Source organism: Xenopus laevis, chromosome 2S (assembly GCF_017654675.1).
Source record: "Xenopus laevis strain J_2021 chromosome 2S, Xenopus_laevis_v10.1, whole genome shotgun sequence".
Lineage (NCBI taxonomy): Eukaryota > Metazoa > Chordata > Amphibia > Anura > Pipidae > Xenopus > Xenopus laevis.
Genome location: NC_054374.1, coordinates 60,874,595 through 60,897,875, shown reverse-complemented (window position 1 = coordinate 60,897,875; position 23,281 = coordinate 60,874,595). Strand labels below are relative to the sequence as shown.

The 23,281-nt window shown below is 40.3% G+C and overlaps 1 protein-coding gene across 1 annotated transcript in view; it reads right to left on the bottom strand.

Annotated features, from left to right (window-relative positions):
• Positions 1-5,163: 5,163 nt before the first annotated feature.
• The window catches only part of LOC108709463 (cytochrome b561 domain-containing protein 1), an 18,444-nt gene continuing 326 nt past the window's right edge, over positions 5,164-23,281 (bottom strand). Inside the window, exons 2-4 of the mRNA XM_018249335.2 lie at positions 18,025-18,191; positions 14,933-14,970; positions 5,164-7,438 (exon numbers count right to left, since the gene is read on the bottom strand). Coding sequence (XP_018104824.1) covers positions 6,935-7,438; positions 14,933-14,970; positions 18,025-18,187 — 705 coding nt within the window. The 5' untranslated portion in view covers positions 18,188-18,191 and the 3' untranslated portion in view covers positions 5,164-6,934. The remainder of the gene's footprint in view (positions 7,439-14,932; positions 14,971-18,024; positions 18,192-23,281) is intronic.

The window sequence follows — 23,281 nt, the reverse complement described above, 5'->3', positions numbered from 1 at the left end:
GGCCCAAAGTCTTTTTCAGGGAAGATAACTTTTTCTGGGAAGAGGCTCTGTAGTAAAAGAGGTTGGGAACAAAACTGGCCTGTCTGCAGTCAGTCATGACACCCACTGAAAACATTTCCAGAACAAGATGTAGAAACGAAACAGAAAATGGCATTGCTTTAGTCTGCAATTTACTTTTTATTGGTGCTTATCACTTGAAAAATGGGCTAGCTCCCAAAACATTTTGTAATGAGCACCAATAAAAGGTAAATTTCAGACTAAATCACTGCAGTTTTATGCTTGGTTTCTACACCTTGCTCTGGAAGTACAATCACACTGTGTATGGTGTGTTTTGAAACACCAAGAAAGGAATCATCTTGGTTTTATTCTACTTTTTGCATGACCCATTGAAAATATTTGTCACATTATGATATTAAAAAGGTGACCCTGAGTCAAGCAGCTGAAAATCTTACATGAGACAGAAATGTAACAACTTTTCACTTCCACTAAACTTCCCTAGTGTTTACAGTGTTGTTAAAAGAAGAGGAGATGCAGCAGGTGAAACATGCCTCTGTCGTAATGTTTTTGTTTTGTGTGTGTTGCTGCGATCAAATCTAGCACATATTTTGCATAAAACAATAGAAGATCCTCTTCCTGCATCTTCATTCTTCGCACAGGTTCGCATGCCCAGTTGTGTGAGAAACTGAACCATAACTAAAATGCCACCTTTTTCACTCTACTGTGCATGCAATGGCCATGGGTTTTTGAAAACAGAAGAAGTGTAAATAGAGGATTTCTCTATGGTGGTCACTAAGCTGGGGCAGTTTTCTGATAAAGGAGAACTAAACCATAAAAATGAATATGGCTAAAAATGCTGTGTTTTTATATACAGTACTGAACTTATTGCACCAGACTTAAGTTTCAGCTTCTCAATAGCAGCAATGATGAAAGACTTCAGACTTGTCACAGGGGGTCACCATCTTGAAAAGTGTGTGTGATACTCACATGCTCAGTGGGCTCTGAGCTGCTGTTGAGAAGCTAAGCTTAGTGGTTTTTGCAAATTATCAAGCAGAAAATAAGTTGGCCTGTAATATAAATTGATGCTACAGGGCTAATTAGTAATTTTATATTAAGTACTTATATTGTTATATTTATATTCTATGTGTACTGTACATTTTGAGTTGGTCCCTAAGCTCAGTAAGTGACAGCAGCACAGAGCATGTGCAGTGAATCAGCAGAAAAGAAAATGGGGAGATACTAGGGCATCTTTGGAGACACAGATCTTTACTGCTAAAGAGCTGTGATTGCCTTGGACTGATGCAGAAGCCCAAAACATAATTTATAACATTTCTAACCTACTTCTTTAGTTAACCTTTAGTTCTCCTTTAACAGGAGCACCAGCTTAGGGTATCAGGGAAGTGATTACAACCATTTGGGGGTGCCTAACTTTTGGCACCCTCAAGCGATTTTGAATTTCCTCCGCCTTTAAAAGAATTTAAAGACCAATTACAAGAATAATAGTTATCAGACTATACGCTTGTTTAAGGTTTCAGACAAATTTATTTCACATATAAATGTTCAATACATGACAAATAATTCCACTAGTGACAGAAAATAAATACATTACCCAGTAACAGAAGAGTACTCACCAGTATATATATATATATATATATACACACACACACACACACATAGATGTATGGGATCTGTTAAACCCGTTATCCAGAAATCTCAGAATTACAGAATGGCCATCTCCCACTGACTCCATTTTATCCAAATAATGCAAATTTTAAAAAACAATTTCCTTTTTGTGTGTAATAAGAATACAGTACCTTGAACAAGATCCAAACTAAGTATTCCCTATTGAAAGAGTAACCAGTCTATTATTTAATGTTTACATGATTTTCTAGTGTAGACAAATGTATGAACATCCAAATTACGGAAAGATCCGTTATCCGGAAAGCCCCAGATCTCATATATATATATTTATATATATATATATTTATATATATATATATATATATATATATATATATATATATATATATATATATATATATATATTACATTTGTAATTGTATTTTGTAAACAGCTGCTTACCACATTCACATTCAAACCCACTGAGGAACACTAAGGGGGGTTATTTACTATAAAATCTGACTTTTATAAAATCACGATTTTTTCGGAATTTATTAAACCCTAAGGATGGAAAAGTCAGAATCTGAATATTCGGTATCTCAGACGTGTCGAAGTTGCATATAAGTCAATGGGAGAAGTCCCAATGATTTTTTGATGTAGTTTTGAAGTTTTGTAAGTTTGCAGGTGAAAATTCAGAAAAAATCTTGAAAATCGGATGGAAAAAAACAGAAAAATCATGAAAATCTGATTTTTTTCCCCCGCAAAGCAAATTTTCGGGAAAATTTTATAATAAATAAGCATAAAAAACCCTAGCAGATTTGATTGGAGTTTGTAGCAGAAAATATTGAGATAAATTCGGACTTTGATAAATAACCCCCTTAGTTAAAATCAGTCAAAATATCAGAGGTGGTATAACAGTGCATAACAAACTATCTTAATTATTTATATGAGTATACCTTATATTAAACAATGGTGGTGAGTACAGATGCACACAGAAACCCAACCTAATAAACAAAAAATAGTTGCAAACCACACGCTGAGGCATGTAACAAGAAGTGTGTCCTTTGGGTTCTCTACCAGCAGTCTACCCACAAAGAACCACCTCTTCAAGGTAAGAAAAAAAAATATTTACATTTCTGTCTATCAGATTTCTCAGATTTAAATCACATCTTTGTAGTGCAAGTAACATACATTCAAGAAATATACAGTTATACAAGAATTAGATCAGTAACATTTTAGACTTCAAATTCTTAGTCTTGCGACTTGTCTTCTATATCTAGATCATAGATCGCCTTTACACTTCAAGTCCATGAAGCAAATCCAAAAAACGTATTATGACAAATCCACAGTGTTACTGGGGAAGACCTTGAAGAAAGGTAATGCCCCACTTTCAGTGCTTCCAGGTTAAGTGCTTAGTTATCAAGTAAGTTCAGGATGGAGGTACTTTGTAATTTTTTTTTTCTCAAAATGGTCATTATTTCAGCAAAATCGTAAGTTCACGAGGAATGTCAAATTTATCAAAATGAGTTTAAAAAATTGGATTATCTTTTAGTGCTGTAAAGGTGTTGGTCCCTGAGAGGGTATATCCTTGTTAACAAATCATATGTAAATGCCAAGGCAAGTGACCAGTGGCAAGTGACCAGTGTATAAAATACATATTCTAGGTCATGGACAACATACAGCTTTTTACCAAGAAAGTGCTTGAATAAAACTTTTACAAAATGCCTAAAACACAACAAAAAAATATAGATACCAAAATAGACAAAAAGATGAAGCTAGAAAAATCTTCACACAATGGGTCTTACAAACACACAGAAAAAAACTGGTTCCTGCACTGCAACATATATACAGTATATATATATATTGAAGTTTTAAGTTTTACATTTTTTTTTTTATGTACGACAGATTCTTACGACAATGTTTTCTCGCTCCAAATGCTCTAAAGTCAATGGGTGTTTTTCTTGTGGTGACTTTTTTGTCTCAGTGATTTTTTTATCCAAATGCATTAAAGTCAATGGGCATTTTTGCTTATGACAACTGTATTTGTCTGTGCGCCAATTTTGTCGCAACAACATTTATTTTTCGAGACAGATATTTGCTGCAGTTTTGTAAAAAGCAATTAGTAGAAATTCGCCATGAATCCACGCCTGCCTGAAAAAATTTGCTCATTACTAGATATAATGATTAGTGTTATGTAAGTCAGCCCGAAGAACTCATTTTGATTGCTAAAGGATAAGGAAAGGTATAATCACTGGGGGGAGTAACAAATTGTTAGTGACAACTGTTTAAAGGAGAAGGAAAGTCTTCTTGCACTTGGGGGTGCCAGATTTTAGGCTGATTAAGTGATCATATTTACTTACCGGAAAACCCCGGGCTGGTGCAGTTTTCTGCTGATAGGAGCACCGGTCCAGGGTTTCAGGTAAGTAAATACAATCACTTGGGGGTGCCTAACATTTGCTGAACTTGTACTAGCCTGAAGCACTACACTATGAGCTTAGATGGAAATGATGGATTTTCACTCCAGCATTTTGCAGTTGAGACATGGTGCACCTTGCATAGTACCCTGGACCACAACAGGTTTTTCTCTGAATGGGGGAACGGGACCAGGATCTCAATTAGGTGATAACAATTGTAGTACAATGAAGCAGTATCCATGCATTCAAGTTGTTCTTTTATAAAGCTAGCCAAACATATAAAGATCATCTCATTTGTTGAGGGTGCCAACATAGCAGATCATTTGCACATTGGCTACCCAGGTGGTTGCATTTGTGCTACTTAGTGTTTATTCAAAAGGCACTTGAGTTCAGGGTCTGTCTGCACCTAATGCCGGACTGAAAATCTGCCAGTTAGGAGATGGGTAGGGAGCAAGGGGGGGGGTGCCCAACTGCCTCCCTCTCATGAATACAACACTGACAAACAGAGACAGTACTGTATTCATGTGGCACATGCAGGCATTTTTTAGAAAGAGCAGGACATCAGTGTGTTATTATTCGCACTTTGCATCCTGCCCTGCACTTTTTTTAGCATTTTTAGCCTAATTGCTTCTTTAGATTCGTTTTCATTTCTTTAGATCTATTGTTATCACAATAAAGGGTTTGTTTTAGCCTAATTATATGATTCATTGAATGAGCATAGTAAAGCAAAGTCCTTAAAGGGGTGGTTCATTTTCCAAACACTTTTTTCAATTCAGTTGTTTTTAGATTGTTCCCCGGAAATAAAGACTGTTTTTAATTTCTTTCCATTATTTATTTCTTACTGTTTTGTTCCTGTCTCTGATGTTTGAGTCTGGCAACTCAGTAATTCAGGTGCAGACTCTAAACTATTACAATTTTGCAACATTTAGTTGATACATTTCTCAGCAGCATCTCTGGAATATTAGCAACTATTGTATCAATTCTAACAGCTGCCTGCAATGAAACCCAGAGATTCTGCTCAGCAGGGACAAAGAAATGTATCAACTAAATGTATCAACTAAATGTATCCATTTATAACAGTTTACCAGAGCTGCTTCAGTGACACATAGAAAATGGAAAGTCATTGGAAAAAGTCATTATTTCTGGTGATCTATCTGAAACCAACTAGTTTTTTGAAGGTGAACCACCCCCTTAAGAGTGGTGGCAGATGGGGAGACTAATCTCCATGAAATGCCTTCCCGCCGGCAGGATGGCATATGAAACGCTTTGTATTCCCGAAGTTCCCCCGCAGTTTCCTTGTGAAAAACTCGAATTTATCGAGATTTTGTATATCCCGAGGCTGCCAAAAGTCAGAATCTGAAAATCTGCCATCTCAGACCTGCCGAGGTTGTATATAAGTCAATGGGAGAGGCCCCTATCCTATCTGGAAGTTTCTGTGGTCTGTGCTGGAATTAGCCCAAAAATCCAAATAGTTTTCTGGCAAAAATCCAAATGCCAAATTTTGCAAATTACAACTGCAAATTACAATCGCAATTTTTTTGCAAATTACAACAAAACTCACACAAGTTAATTAACATTTTAGAAAATTAGCCATCCACTATTTTGGGGAACTAGACCATGTTTTGCTTTACATTATGTGGCTGTAAAAAATAGGTTATGCACCATTAAACTATTTACTGTGTGTATGGATCCTTATTATATTTACTAACATTTACTAATATTATCTTTACTAATATTTACTGATTCTTGCCTGCATTTTGCACCACTTTCGGGTAGGCTATAACTCTAAGGCCAAACATTTTTATGGACACCCAGTGTATTGCACAGCTTTAATTCTATAACAATTATTTTAACATAATTATTGTAAAGTAAACTAGCCCTCAAATGAAGCACTATATAAAAACTGATCTAGGTAGGGGATAGCTATGATTTTGTTTTAGTTGTACAAAAGGCTCATAGAAAAATGAATCTCAGTCTTAGGTTAAAGAGATTGTTCAAATTTGAGTTAATATTTAGTATGATGTTAAGAGTGGCATTCCAAGAGAATTTTCAACTGGTTTCATTTTTTATTATTTGTGGTTTTGGAGTTATTTAACTTTTTATTTAGCAGCTGTCCAGTTTTCATTTACAGCAATTTGGTTGCTAGGGTCCAAATTACCCTAGCAACCATGCATTGATTTGAATAAGAGATTGCAATATAAATAGGGGTCAATTTCTTTTAGATGGGGGTCACTAAAATTATAAAAAATAAATAATGAAGACCAGTTGAAAAGTTGCTTCGATTTGGCAACTTCCAAATAATAACATACAGGTCCGAACTGAGAATTAAAATAGGCCCTTGGTACACAGAGGCCCAATCAGCCCACATAGAGGCCCAAACAGCCCACAAAATACTGCATTTCTATGGGACTTTATAGCAGCCCCTCTGGCATTTGCCAGAACCCACAGATTGCCAGTCCGGGCCTGATAACATACTAATAAATAACTTAAACTTTAAACAGCAGTCTGTGCTGTATAGTGAAGCCAGACCCTGGCTGTTAACACAGTAATATAGTAGTTGAGGTTGAAAAAGACATGTCCATCACTTCATTTGCTTAAGTGAAACTTGCGTAGCTGCTAGCTGATTCAGTGGAAGACAAAAGAAAAAATGTAGTTAAAGCTAAAAATAAGCTTATCTGTCATGATCTCCCTTTCTTGTTCCTAAGGCTTTACATAATTAATGGGTTTGTTCTGAAATACATCCCAGAGTTCGTCCAGGGTGATTGCATCAAATGACTGCAAAGAAAACTTAAAATACACTGATATGTACAGCAAAACTCCAATGAAGTAATGAAACATTTTTAAAGCAGTTTAGACTAACTGTCTACATCCCACCAATGACTCCAGTGTCTGGTACAATAATATCACATCTCTCCTTTGCGCTTGGGAAGGTAAATGTCCAACACTTGGTTCATGATGATAAGTGCAGGATACAGAGGTAAGGCAAGGCAGATATACCAAATAGGCCCCTTTATTTGAGCCCGAAACCAGTCTGAACACAAGCCTAGGATCACTGTGGATGTGGCCAGAAGATAGACAAGAAGTCCACAGGTTGCATGATACAACTTGAGTCGTGAAACTGCACTGATCCGAGCAAGTCGGGGACAAAGCAGTGCCATACCGCACACAAGCTGACAACATGTAGCTCCTAAAGTTAACACTCCCAGAATGCTGTGCCACGAGGTCATATGTAAGTGCTCACTACGGTTTTTGCTGCACACAATAAAGGCAAAGCCAATGCCAGCCAAAAGGGGAACACACAGTTGCATTAACCAATGTAAGCGAGTCTTGGATTTCCTGGAAAGGGGGCAGAGAGGGGACGTTTCTGGAGACAGAAGAAGGACAGCCTCTGTCATACATAAAACAAACTGGAAAAAAAAAAGAAGTTGAGGATTACAACGGGTGGATATATATGAAAAGGGTTGAGAATGCGCAGAAGGCAAAATAAGGGTGGAGGAAATCAAATGCTCACAGGTTATATAGAATTATTTGTAAGACTTAATCATTTAATATGAACTGGTTCTTATACAATTATATCATTTTGTTGTGGTGACAAAATGCCAGAAAAGTCCCTGGTCATTGTGGGTGCTGAAGGTAAAACACTCAATTAAGTAATCATCAAAAAAAGCCTTTGTACATATTTTTGAATGATTAAATGAGTTGGTTATATGATTATGAGTGGTTTACCTGTGGCAATTCTCAGCACCTACAAATTCTCAGCACCTACAAATTCTCAGCACAAAAAGAGCACACACCAATGATGCATTAAAGCTATTAATCAGAATGAATAGATAATGAGAAGAGGGAGATAGCTAAGGGGAGATACTGAAAAGTAACTTAAGGGTAAGGCCAGATGAGGAGATTCGGGGAGGCGACAAAATCTCCCCGAATCTCCTCATCTGGCCTTACCCTAAACGGGTGGTCCACCTTTAAGTTAACTTTTAGTATATTATAGAATGACCAATCCTAAGCAACTTTTCAATTGGTCTTCATTATTATTTTTTTATAGTTTTATATTTATTTGCCTTTTTCTTCTGACTCTTTGCAGCTTTCAAATGGGTGCCACTACCCCCTTCTAAAAAACAAATGCTCTGTAAGACTACAAATGTATTCTTATCGCTACTTTTTATTACGCATCTTTCTATTCAGGCCTCTCCTATTCACATTCCAGTCTCTTATTCAAATAAATGCATGGTTGCTGGGATTATTAAACCCTAGCAACCAGATTGCAGAAACTGCAAACTGGAGCGCTGCAGAATAAAAAACTAAATAACTCAAAAACTTTAAATAAGAAAACAGGAAATTGTTTTATACTCACCGTAATTTCTGTTTCCTGGTCACCTTCCATGGCAGCATTCACCAAATGGGTTAACGCCCATCGGGCCAATGGACAGGACCTCCCCTAACAAGATAAAATGGTAGCCACACCTCCACTACCTTGTCTTAGTTCTAAGCCTGACATCTTAGTGGTGGGTAATTCCCTGGTGAATGCTGCCATGGAAGGTGACCAGGAAACAGAAATTACGGTGAGTATAAAACAATTTCCTGTTTTCCTAGTCACCCCTGGCAGCATTCACCAAATGGGATCTCCAAAGCTACAGAAGGGAGGGACACATAAGATTGCAGAAAACAAATATATGCTTTATTCAGCTATGTACAACTGACTGTAAGACTTTTCTCCCAAATTTAGCCTCTTGGGAGGCTCGGATATCAAGTCTGTAATGCTTAAAGAATGTGGTAACCGAAGACCATCTCGCCGCTCTACAGATCGCTTCTGGCGATGCTTTGGCTTCCATCGCCCAGGAACTCGCCAACGCTCTGGTAGAATGGGCTTTTAATCCCTGGGGAACCTTCCTGCCTGCTGTATTGTAGCTTTTTGCTATTGCAGCAACAATCCAGGAGCTCAACGTTCTCTTTGAAGGGGCTTGACCTTTTCTGAAGCCACCGGGTATCACGAATAAATGATCAGACTTTCTGAAAGTTACTGTCCTCTCCAGATAAATCTTAATGGCTCTGACCAAATCTAGAGTGTGCCAGAGTTTCTCTCTGTCCGACTTTGGGGATGGACAAAAGGATGGAAGCGATATCTCCAAGTCCATATGAAATTTTGACACCACTTTAGGAAGAAATTTAAATGCAGGTCGTAGTACTACTTTATCTTCAAAGATTACCGTATATGGTTCTGAAGCACATAAAGCCGCCAATTCTCCCACTCTGCAAGCGGACGTAACTGCCACTAGTAAAATGACCTTTAAAGTGAGGTTCCATAAAGAAGTCTCTCCCAAAGGTTCAAAAGGACTTCCTGCGAGCACATTCAACACAAATGGTAAGTCCCAGGGGGGTGACATTTTCCTTATGCAAGGTCTTGTTCTTGCCATAGCTTCAAAGAATCTGTGAACTAAGGCATCTGATGCCCAGTTTATCCCTGTCAATGCCGAAATGGCAGACACCTGGACCTTTAGTGTGCTTAATTGGAGACCCTTCTCATAGCCTGAGAACAGAAATTTAATCAGGAGAGATGAGGATGGAGACATTGGATCTTGATCCTCCAGGTTCGCAAATTGCACAAATTTGTCCCAGATCTTATAATATTGCGCTGAGGTGGAACATTTCCTCGATTTCAACAAGAAATCCACAACATTTTCATCCAGATTCAGTTTTTCCAGCCTCTGCCTTTCAACCTCCACGCCTTTAAGGCTAGGTGGTCCTTCTCCTCGTAAACAAACATTCCCTGGGATAACCAACCTGGGAACCTCGCAATATTCTTGGGACCCTGTACTGTCAGCTTGCACAGCAGCGGAAACCAAGGTCTCCGGGGCCAGAATGGGATCAGCACTATTGCATCCACTGCCTCCCGATCCACCTTCTTCAGCACTTTCCAGACAAGAGGAATTGGTGGAAAAATGTATATAAGGCCTCTTGACCAGTCTTGCCTCAATCCGTCTATGGCTAGTGCCTCTTTGCACGGGAATCTTGCATAGAAGGTCTTGCATTTTCTGTTTTGGACAGAAGCCATGGCATCTACTTCCGGAGTGCCCCATTCGTCTACTAACTCCTGAAATATGTCTTCGTGCAGACTCCATTCTCCAGGATCTAGAGTGACTCGACTTAGAAAGTCTGCTTTCACGTTTTCTATTCCTGGCAGATGAACTGCTACTATATTTTCTAGACGTTTTTCTGCCCACTGGAAAATTGGCCTGGATTCCTTCAACAGAGACAAGCTTCTTGTTCCCCCTTGTTTCTGCACGTACGCGACTGCCGTGACATTGTCCGACATCACTTTTACACTCTTGCCTTCTAGAACTTCTGCCAAAGCAAACAGAGCCTCTTTTATCGCTCTTAATTCGAGAACATTTGAAGGTGTCTGTTTCAGTTCCCACGCCCCTTGGGCAAAGTGTTCTTCGAAATGCGCTCCCCAACCGGAACCGGACGCGTCGGTTGTTAGTATAGACCAACTTGGTTCTTCTATAGACATTCCTTTCTCTAGATTCTCTTACACACACCACCAGTTTAGGCTGTGTTTTATCTCTTGGGGTAACATGAGTTTTTTTGCTCAAGTTCAGATGTGGTCTTCTTACTTTTCTTAACAGAAAATTTTGTAGGTCTCTCAGATGCCATCTGGCCCATTTTACGATCTGGATTGTAGAAGACATTAATCCTATTATTTTCAAACAGTGATGAACTGTTACTACTGCTCGGCTCCTGAAATCTTTTATTGCATGAGCTATGCTTTGTTGTTTCTTGACTGGAAGGGATATTAGATTTTCCTGTGTTTGGAAATAAGCACCCAGAAAGGGAAGCGACTGTGACGGGTTCAATTGACTTTTTTCCATGTTCACAATCCAACCATGTTTCCTTAGGAACTCCAGTACTCTTGCTGTATGATGCTTTGCCTCTTCTCTTGATTTTGCAGTCACCAAAATATCGTCTAGGTAATGGAAAACTGCTATGCCTTCCTTCCTCAACTCTGCTATTAGAGTGACGAGTACTTTCGTGAAGACTCTGGGAGATTGTGACAGCCCGAATGGTAGGCACCTGAATTGCACCTGTACCCCTCCTACTGCGAAGCGAAGATATTTTCTGTGTTCCCGACAGACAGGAACGTGGAAATACGCATCCTTCAGGTCTATATTCGTAAGCCAATCCCCGATTGAGATGGCTTGAATAATGGATGCTAGGGACTCCATCTTGAATTTTTTCTTTTCCAAGAATTTGTTCAGCCTTCTCATATCTAAAACCGGTCTTAGTGTGCCGGAGGCTTTTTTTACTAGAAACAACCTTGAGTAGAAACCTTTCTCTCTTTCTTGAGTTGGCACTACTTCTATCGCCTTTGAAATGAATAACTGATTCATGTACTCTTGAATCAGATTTTGACTTTCTACTGTCTTTCGGAACGAAGAAACTAGAAAATAATCCCTCCTTGGGACTTTTACAAACTCCAAATGAAAACCTTCCCGAATTATATCGGAGACCCATCGGTCCTTTATACTTCCGGCCCAGACCTGAGTGAACAGGGTTAGTCTGCCTCCTACTTCTGCCTGAGCCGAGACATCCTCATTGTTGCTGTGCTGCGGAAGAGGAGGGAGAGAAAAAACTTGATCTCTTCAGATTACTTCTGGCCCCTGGACGGCCTGATCTCCATGATGATTGCCTTGAGAATTCTCTCCCAGGTCTATATTGTCTCGAAGACTTAAACGATCTGTCTCTGTCTCTGAGATATGAGGTGTCAAATCTGCCTCTTTTGTTCCTTCTCTCCTGGGGAAGAAACACACTTTTTCCCCCTGAGACTTTTTTAATAATGGCATCCAGTTTTTCCCCGAAAAGCATATCTCCTTCAAAGGGTAATTGGCATAAATTCGTTTTTGATGCCGCATCCGCTGCCCAAGGCTTCAGCCACAATGCTCTTCTTGCTGCTACGGAGAGTGCCATTGACCTAGCCATGAAATGTCTTTTAACATTGGAAGAAATTGCTTCCTCCATATTTGAGAGCCAAACTTTCACTGCTCTAGAGACAGAGGTCAGAGCTACTGCTGGTCTGCATGCTGCACCAGCTGCTGCAAAGGATTTCTTCAGATTGAACTCCATTTTTTTCTCCATAGGCTCCCTAAACACTGCTGCATCATCAACAGGTAATGTTGTCTTTTTGGCAAGTCTAACTACAGCTGCGTCAACCTTGGGAGGAGCATCCCAAAACTTTGCATCCTCTTCCTCAAATGGATACTTCTTTTGGAATTTTCCAGCCGTCTGAGGCCTCTTTTCTGTCTTTTTCCATTCTGCGGAAATTATTTCTTTAATTGAGGCATGCACTGGAAAACATGTTGACTTCTTTTTCACTGCAGGAAAAAGTTTATCTGCTGTAGAAAGTTTTGAGGACTCTGTCGGAAATGTCAAGGTTTGTCGGACAGCCTTAATTAATGGCTCCACTATGGACACATCAAAATTAGACTCATCTTCCGAGTCAATTTCTCCTTCCTCAGAGCCCCACTGGGAGTGGAAATCCGATTCCTCGGATAATTCCCCTTCGGAAATCTCAGACAGTGAATCCATTTGCCTAGAATGAGAATGTCTTGGCCTTTTCCTGGAAGTAGCTGCTTCTTGGAATCCTTGCACCACTGCTTGTCTTATGACAGCTGCTAAAGAATCCGTAAATGCTTGATTTTCCTGGGAGCCTGAAGGTGTTACATCTTCCTGAGGTTGTGACAAAGTCGTTTTCTCAGGTGTTTTGTCCTTTCTCTCTATGGCAGGAAGGCTGTAGAATCACAATTAAAACATCATTAATAATGTGTAAAAGAAGAAAGTCTCTTTCTTACCCATCTACAGCACAACATCTAACCTTTTCCCCTTAGGGTGAGGTGTTTTGCCCGGAATACCAGGATCCATGCTTGCAAGTTTCTCTGGAACTGTATCTCACAGTGAACAGAATCGCAAGAACAAAGGGACCTGACAGGAAGTTGCCACCTCCTTATAAAGGTGTTCCTATAACATGCATGCAGTACAATGCAATACCCTAGATAGTCTATTCATTGCGACTATGCTTATTCCAGGGCTCACACGCCATACTCGCAAGTTTTGGCGCCAATTGAACACACTCCCATGTTCATTATTATGCTGCACAAAAAATCGCGTTTTGCCCTTAAGGAAAATGGCGTCCGCGCTAGTTCCGGCTTCCGGTTCCTACTTCCGGTTCACCGGCTTGAGCGGAACCCTGCTCTAATCTCAGCGCGGCTGTCAGAGTGACCGCGCCGAGCCTTAACCTACCCACACTGGCGATTGCCGGCATACAGACCTTCTCTTGCTCCAGACGGCGACATTTGTCATGTGTCGGAGGCGCTGACGTCACTTCCGGGTTCGCGTCCATCACAGAACGACATCCCAGCAGCGCTGCAGCATTGCCTACCTAACCCGCTCAGCGGGAGGGAACGGCTTGGCCTCTAACGGCTGCAAGGAACCGCAGGCCCTCCTTAACTAACCCCATAGAGGGGAGTTATTGGACTTCCAGCAACCGAGGTAAGCTTGGGAGAGAGCAATTCCCCCCCCTGCTGGGAACCTGCAAGGTCTTGACCCCTGCTGTTACCATCCATCGGCCTCTTGGACAGGACGAAAAAAGACAAGGTAGTGGAGGTGTGGCTACCATTTTATCTTGTTAGGGGAGGTCCTGTCCATTGGCCCGATGGGCGTTAACCCATTTGGTGAATGCTGCCAGGGGTGACTAGGAAAAAAAAGAAAACCAATTGCAAAGTGTCTCAGAATATTACTCTCTACATCATACTAAAGGTTATCTCAGAGGTGAACAACCCCTTTAATTTTATAAATGGTACAGAGTTTTTAATTGACTATATAAGTGGCGTAACTAGACAGCACTGAGCGCCCCTGCAAAAAAAATCTTCAGGGGGGCCCAGTGCACTCCGATTCCCATCCTCCCAAGCCTCTCACCCACTTCCCACCCTGTCTGTATTAGAAGTAAAACCAGCCTGTTGGGTTTATTTAATGTTTACATGATTTTCTAGTAGACTTAAAGGGATACTGTGATGGGAAAACTTGTTTTTTTTTTCAAAACGCATCAGTTAATAGTGCTGCTCCAGCAGAATTCTGCACTGAAACTTCACAGATTTTGTTATATTCAATTTTGAAATCTGACATGGAGCTAGACATATTGTCAATTTCCCAGAAGCCCCCAGTCATTTGACTTGCGGTCTGATAAACTTCAGTCACTCTTTACTGCTGTACTGCAAGTTGGAGTGATTTCACCCCCTCCCTTCCCCCCCCCCAGCAGCCAAACAACAGAACAATGGGAAGGTAACCAGATAGCAGCTCCCTAACACAAGATAACAGCTGCCTGGTAGATCTAAAAACAACACTCAATAGTAAAAGCCAAGTCCCACTGAGACTGATTCATTTACATTAAGTAGGAGAAATAACAGCCAGCCAGAAAGTAGTTCCATCCTAAAGTGCAGCAGGCACAAGTCACATGATGTAATGTGCAGCCCCCATGTCAGATTTCAAAATTGAATAAAAATTAATTCTGTTTGCTCTTTTGAGAAACGGATTTCAGTGCAGAATTCTGCTGGAGCAGCACTATTAACTGATGTGTTTTGGAAAAAACTATGTTTTTCCATGACAGTATTCCTTTAAGGTATGAAGATCCAAATTACAGAAAGATCCGAAATACTCCAAGTCCCGAGCGTTCTGGATAATAGGTCCCATACCTGTACCAACTTTTTCTCTTTCGCCATTAAATTATTTATGCTTTGAAGATATTAAATTGAAAATCAATATAACGTGGAAATAATAAAATGCTTTAACTGGCAGAATTAGCATATAGAGAGGAATACTGAACATGTATTTGGATCCAGATTACTTACAGCAATAGCCATGAAGATAGGATGCCATGAGAATAGGCCTGCAGAAAGAATGGAGAGAGTTGTTTAAGATGTTAAGAAAAAAATAATATATTGATAATACTATTATAATTAATATTAATAATAATAAACAGCACTCCAAACTATTTTGATAAGAAGTATTACTGCCCCGTTTTGTTTTCATATTTCCAATGAATGCAGGATTTTCTCCTCCCAAACCTGAGGAAACATCGCTGTGCAGCACTCACCAGCAGTGTCGGACTGGGATGCCAGGGGCCCACCAGAAAACATTAGGCTGTTTTTCTCTACATACTATACTATATTCTTCTATTATTAAGCCTCTTTGTTCCCATAAAGAAAATGGGAATGACCATGAAATAGGCCAAATGTTTAGAAGCCCATTGACACCTGGGCCCACCGGGGGTTTTCCAGGTATCCCTGTGGGCCAGTCCGACACTGCTCACCAGCCAGTACAGACTTTTGCATTTTTTTTTTCTTAAGTAAAGAGGTACACCATCCTGGGGTAATTAGCAAGTTTGATAACTGGAGGGTGTCCAACAAATTGGTATCTGTCCCCAACTCTGTGATTTCACTTTTCCTTGCCTTTTAAAATAAAACCATTACATCTGAAATTAAGTGTCCTGTAAGCACAGTGTGCTGAAAACTACCAGGTGTATGTAGCCCTGGGCTTTGCAGCACTATTCCCCAACCTGATTCACCTGTTGTGGCATGGGCATTTTGAGGAGGGGCAGAAGTTACAAAGGAGAGGTCATGTCAGGCACGTCAGGCTTTTTTATTATGAATTTAAGAAGACCTTGAAAAGTAAGGTTGCAGAAGAAGTTATCTAATTGGATTCTGCCAACGTGTTTAATACAGTGGCCCATAAATTTGGCACTGCTTAGGTCTGTTGGTCTTTGTAATCGTTTTTTGTACATGGATAGGAAACTGGCTAAAGGTTTTCAATAATACATTCTCTACTTGGGGTTGTTTCTTAGTGGGTTCTGTATTGGACCTACTTTCATTTAAGGTATTGTAAGTAATTATTGAGGGGCGAATATGACCCGTTTTGCTTCACGAAACGGAGCCAAAATGCATTGAAGTCTATTTTTTGGTCGAGCAACTATTTTTTTCAACCATTGGAGTCTATGGGTGTAATTTTTGTGGTGAAACTCACTCATTACTATAAGTTATCTATCAGCATTTGCAGATGACGAAAACTAAGCAAACCAATTGACTCATGATGTGCCATCCTGGCAATCTAGGGGCTAAGTGTCAGATGAGATTTAATGCTGATAAATGTATGGTCCAACTTGGAGTCAAGAAAAAATTTTGTACCCCTCTAAGGCAAATTGGAGAGACTTCAATTGAGTTTTTTCCCTTCATCTGTATCAAGTAGCATTTAGGCAGGTTTATAAAGACATTAATGGCCCTGACATACAGGGCACTTCACCAATGAACACAAAGCAAACCAAAAAACAAATGGTTTGTGCTCACTGCAGGACTATCACATCAGTCAAATATGAAAAAGTCATATTAAGACATGCCCTTGAATCCATATGCCTCCCCCCTGTGGATACACACAGAACACACCGGCACAACATGGGTAATTCTAGCAGGTATAACCTTGCTCGTTTATTGCGGATGCAACGTTTCGGGGCGTGACCCCTTTCTCAACGCCCCGAAACGTTGCATCCGCAATAAACGAGCAAGGTTATACCTGCTAGAATTACCCATGTTGTGCCGGTGTGTTCTGTGTCTACGCTGTTTTTGAGGTTGCCCAATCCCTCTAACATCGAGCACCTGGGATTCGTTTGAGTTTGGACGGCCAGGGTGTGCGAGTGTAAGTTTTTCTTTTTTCCCCCCTGTGGATAGCCAGGCAACTCTCAGCACACAATTATACACCTTAGGGACCCCATAACAAACATTTACAAATCCTAACAAACCCCCACCTGGTTCAACTCCCACAAGCAGAGCAGGCAGAGTATGGCACACACAGGCAGAGTATGACACACATATAGGCAGAATATGACACACATACAGGCTGAGTATGGCAAACACAGCCAGAATAGGGCAGCCAGCATATGGCACACACAAACAGCATAGGGCATTCAGAATCTGGCACACACAGGCAGATTATAACACACAGGCAAAGTAAGGCACAAACAAGCAGAGTAGATCAGGCAGAGTATGATACATACAAGCAGAGTATGGAACACACAAGCAGCATAGGACAGGCAGAGTATGGTACATAAAGGCATCATAGGGCATGCAGAATTTGGCACACACAGGCAGAGTAGAGCGGCAGAATATGGTGCACACAGGCAGAGTACGGCACACAGAGCCAGATTAGGCCAGCCAGAGTATGGCGTACACAGACAGCATAGGGCATGTAAAATTTGGCACACACAGGCAGACTATGGAAAGCAGAGTATGGCACACACCGGCAGAGTAGGGCAGACAGAGTATGGCACACACATCCAGAATAGGATGACCAGAGTATGGCGCACACACAATGGTGTGTGGAAGGCAGAGTATGGCACACATAGGCAGAGTAGGGCAGGAAGAGTATGACACACAGGCAGAGTATGGCACACACAGGCAGAGTAGAGCAGGCACAGCAGAGTAGGATACAGGACCACTCTACTCTACTACACAATGTACAGTGACACAATGCCAGTTCTGCTCCTACAGTCTCCTACAGTCTCTCGGAGGTGTGAACAGGTGAACAATGTGGGCATTAAAGGTGTGTCAGGTGTGATCAAAACACAGGTGTGAACAATGCAGGTCTTTACAGGTGTGAACAAAACACAGGATTATAGGTGTGAACAATGATGGGTTTTTACAGCCGAAATATAAAGTGTGAACAATGCAGGGGGCCAGTTAATCTCAGTTCTGTTACTATTTAGATTTTAGCCATCAAAGAAGCCATAATGTGGAGGACCACACAATAAATGAGAAATAAACACAAGTAGAAAAATGTCTGCTATAAAGTACATTTACAGTCTTCCAGTACATAAATCACATATTACATTTGTATTATTATTACTGTACATGAACAATAACTTTAAGTCATTGCACTGTTACTGTATACTTACTGGTACCAGGCCTGGCAAGTATTATCAAGAATATGGTAAAGCCAAGCGCCAGGATGTGTGCCAGGAGCCCACTTAGTCTCCTCAGACACCGATACAACCAGAAATCTGGAACCCGGGTGGAGTCTACCCCCAAACGGTTAAACGTAGTTGGAATATCAGGCATTTCTCTATATTAAGACACAGAATTTGGTACATAAATTACATTGAAAAAAGGTAGTGAAAAACATGTCCATTCAATACATCTCAAAATAAATAACCTGATTGCTCATGCTCTACTATTTTGGAAGGTTTTATTATAGTTTTATTTAATTTAGAGGGGGGATTGCTTATCTTTTGTACCTGGTTTTGCACTTTAAATAATTCCACATGCTTGAGAATCAACTGTATTAGGTGATGGTGTCACTTAGCAGGCAATTTCAGGCCGATCCCTATTTAACATATTGGAACTAAGGTCGAAGTTGTGCATGTCAATGAAGCTGCGGAAAAGAGCATATACTGTATGCTTCTCTCTGCTTGCCAACAACACACAGTTGGAGAGAAGTAGAACAGTGGTGTAACTATAGAGAAAGCAGATCACACAAAGCGGCTCTGGCCATGGGGTCTATTTCCTCTATAGCAGCTATACTGCCTTAAAATTTGCGTGCCCGCTGCAGATTATCCCCAATGGGCTTATGCCCATTTTGTTTGGATAAGTTTCAGCAGCGACAGTCTTCACATACCCACATTAGGGGACAGATTTATCAGGTTGAAGTGAAGGGTCAAAGTAATAAAATTAGAATTTTGAGCTATTTTTTTGTACATCGACTAGGGAATAGTCTAAATTTGATTTGAAAAAAATATAATATTGAAATTTATCATGTACGGTCCCTTTAAAAATTCGACTTCGACCATTCGTCATCTAAAACCTGCCGAATTGCTGTTTTAGCCTATGGGGGACCTCCTAAAGCCTGTATGGAGTGTTGGACTCTCTTACTTCTCTCTTACTACGATTCGAACGATCGAATACAGCCTATTCACCTGCAAAAAAAACGTCAATTTTTTTAATAAATTTCGGTTTGTCTTTTTTTATTCGAATTTCCAAGTTATGGGAGTTCAAAAAGACTCCCATTACTTCAAAATTTGACCCTTGATAAATCTGCCCCTTAATCTTTGCCAATTTTCTTGGCAGCTATCAAAAACACTGATTATGGATCCAGGTGCAAATACCATAGAAATACCGTAACTGCCTTCTATTAAAATCAAATTACGTAAAATCAATGTTACATTTACCCAAATCTGTTATCTTAAATTGATACAGTTGCCATACACTATAAAATCCACTTGTTTAGCAAGGTGGTTGATATCAGGCTAATCCAATCATTGGCCCTAGGAAATACAAGCCATCGAGCGAGGATGCAGTTCTCAAACCAAGGGGGAAAAAAACCTGCCTGGCAGATTTTCAAAAGATATACTTCTGATGGGCTTGTTGGAGGGACCTATACACAGGCAGATAAACTGCTGAATTGGTCGAAAGGGCTCAGATCTACAGCTTAAACCTATGGTTACCTTAAGTTGCCTTTAATTACTACATACTGACATTTTGAAAATAGGGTAAAAAGGACATTGTCATCCGATTTCTAGTGAAGATTCAGTAATTAGTATGAAGCTGCATTTATAGTCCCACGATGCCTCCAAAGCAGCTGCTGTCTGATGCAGTGTTCCCCGCATCTGTTCAATCTGTTGTCTATAGAGTACTGAGCCATAAACTTGGTCACTGCCTGGTTATGTAACATCTTCTCTCTTATCCAAGTCAGGGGGCAGAGGTTATTACCTAATTTAAGGGTTGTGGGTACAGTGTATGTATTTGTATTAATATCACAAGTATCACTGACGTTGAAACAGCAGATTATAAATGCGAGATCCCTTCCACAGCTACACAGGAACTGTACAAGTTAGAATGGCATAATGCTCCATTTAGATTGTAACAAATTTACTATGGTAAATATGTTGACCAAATGGCGGACTCACTACAGATTGCTTTTCACCCTTTTTTTTTTTAGAAAAAGAAGATCACCCAAAAGCATAAACAAAAATACATACAGGTATGAGACCTGTTATCCAGAATGCTCGGGACCTGGGGTATTCCAGATAATGGATCTTTCAGTAATGTGGATCTCCCTACCTTAAGACTACAACAAAATCATGTAAACGTTAAATAAACCCAATAGGCTGGTTTGGCATCCAATAAGGATTAGTGATATCTTAGTCTAGATCAAGTACAAGAAACATGCCCTAAATACTAAAATGAAATAACTTTTTATTATTGCTCAATAGGATGTATTTCCACCTTATTCCAATTGGTGGATTCCATTGGTCTATTACCTGTCTACTTAAAATTAGGCATTAGTGTCATTAAAAAAAGCCATGTTTTCCACTATTGTTGGCAAGTCCTCTGATTTAACTTTTATTCTTCCTGATGACTTAAAGAGGCCCAACAACATATTTCCAAGAAGAAAATGGGTAAAGCTTTTTTAAAATAATTGGCATTGCTTTATATTTTTTTATAACCTAAAGCGGCACAACTGGGCCACAGGAAGAAATATTGAACGGGCAGGTGATGTCATCAATGGAGAGGGCCCTGGACAGAGTTAAGCCTACCACCCATTTTGTAAGCCCGAGCCAGTTATCACATTATTGATATGTATAAACACAAATATAAACATCCTGTACATATGACATTTATGTATACATACATAAATAAACCTAAATATTCAGAAGGGGCTTTTTACAGTGAGAGCTGTGAAGATGTGGAATACTCTCCCTGAATGAGTTGTACAGGCTGATACATTAGATAGCTTTAAGAAGGGGTTGGATGGCTTTTTAGCAAGTGAGGGAATACAGGGTTTTATAAAATAGTACAAGTTAATTCAGGGACTAGTGCTATTGCCATCTTGGGAGTCAGGAAGGAATTTTCCCCCCTCTGAGGCAAATTGGAGAGGCTTCAAATGTTTTTTTTTTGCCTCTGCCTCCTTTTTATCTAGATCAACTAGCAGTTAGACAGGTTAAAATAGAGTTAAAAGGTTGAACTAGATGGACGCGTGTCTTTTTTCAACCTAACTTACTATGTTATTTCCAGCTAGAATGGATAAAATGAAATATAATTTCAAACCATATGTCACCCTAATGAACCTTCAGGCAGAGTCCCCAGGGGAACCTAAAATCCCACAGTTGGCAAACTGTGCATTAGTTATACATAGCACACTCATTTGTTAACCACTAGTCCAGACTGCATGTTTTCCCTGTGTCCTAATACTACTGCAAACATGACACATGTACATTACTACAGTCCTAACTGGAAAGTATCTCTTCTAGGGCAAGCGAGCACAATTGCACTCTCTGCACTAGTGTTGCAGCGCAGTACAGGCAATCGCTGGGGGTGAAGGGGGCGGCATCACAGAAGCTGCCTCAGTAAGCCCATAGTATAGAAAAGGCATTGAATGTACCAATATACCACAGTAATAAAAAGTAAGCAAAAAGAGAGTTTTAGCACTCCTTACAAACCCTTTCAATGCTGCATACTGGAATAAATTACTTGTTAAACTGGCCATACACTGTAAGACTTGTTGTTTGGCGAGGTTGCCAAACAAGCAAATTTTTCCCCCCAATAAGCCCACCTAGGGTAGGTCGATATTGTGCCAATGCAATCAATCACATTACAATGAAGGGGATATGAAAAGTCAGAACAAGGACTGCATAAATGAGCCGATATGTTCATTGATCTGACAGAAAAATGAAGCCTGTACAAATGAGATCTGGCAGACTTTTGGTGACCATGGAGGCCTGTCAGAGGGCTCCATACACAGGCAGAACTTTCTAAAGGATGTAAATCGACAGCTTCAATCTGCCGGTGTATGACAACCTTTAAGCTGGCCATAGATGTTGAGATTTTTAAAAGATCAGATCCTGATCGTGAGACCACGATGTTCTCAGAACGATCGTACGAATTTACCATCAACTAAAAAGACCAATTTACCAGGAAAACAAAGGGGAGCTGCCTGCTTGGCCCTGCAAACATAGAGAGATTGCACTGGGACCGACAAAGATTTTTTGACCTGGCCGATCAATTTCCCGACAGATGTCGGCCGAAAAATCGTAAGATGTACGATCGTTCGAATACCACTAACCGCACAATAATTTCGAAGGATTGGTCGGGCTTCCCTAAAATCGGTCGTTCGGCAAGAAGAATCGTCGCGTCTATGGGGAGCTTTAGTTGTTTAAAGTTCCCACAGATCTCGTCACATATGTGAGAGTGGAATACAGGTAGTCCTTGAGTTGCATACACCCAACTTAAGGTGGCCATACACTATTAGATCTGCTCGTTTGGTGAGGTTGCCAAATGAGAGGATCTTAATACGATATGCCCACTAACGGCTGGGCGATATGGGGTGAATCCGAAACTATCGGATTACAATACTGTGAATGGGCGCCGACGAGTCGCACGACCGCATCAACTAGCCAATGCGGTCCAGGATTGCAGAAAAGAATCAAAAAACTTGCCTGATCGATATATGGGCGATTTTTTGCCTGATATCGATCAGGAGGACCCACCGGAGGCCCCCACACATGGGCAGATACAGTATACTGCCGAATTGACATACAACTCACACTTACAGACGGGGGCTGTTACATTAACATACTATTATGTTACTAACTGGTTTGCTTGGCCTTTATTAGCATTTAGCTTTAATAAACCACCTGCCCCAATCCCCTCTGGTACGTGTTGTCTACTGCAGAGCACAGAAAGGTAAAAATACTAGGAATGCACCGAATCCACTATTTTGGATTCGACCGAACCCCCGAATCCTTTGTGAAAGATTCGAATACCGAACCTAGCCCTAGTTTGCATATGCAAATTCAGGGTGGGAAGGGGAAAACATTTTTTACTTCCTTGTTTTCGGAAAAAAAAGTCACGATTTCCCTCACTGCCCCTAATTTGCATTTGCAAATTAGGGTTCAGATTCGGTTTGGCCGGGAAGGAGGATTCGGCTGAATCCGAATCCTGCTGAAAAAAGCCGAATCCTGGCCGAATCCCGAACCAAATCCTGAATTCGGTGCATCCCTAAAAAATACATATGCACAGAAAGGTAAAAATACATACTATGTTAAGACAAACATCTGTCTTGTTGTATTTAATAAGTAAATGTACGTATATATTTCAACTTACATACAAATTCAATTTAAGAACAAACCTACAGACCCTCTCTCATACGTAACCTGG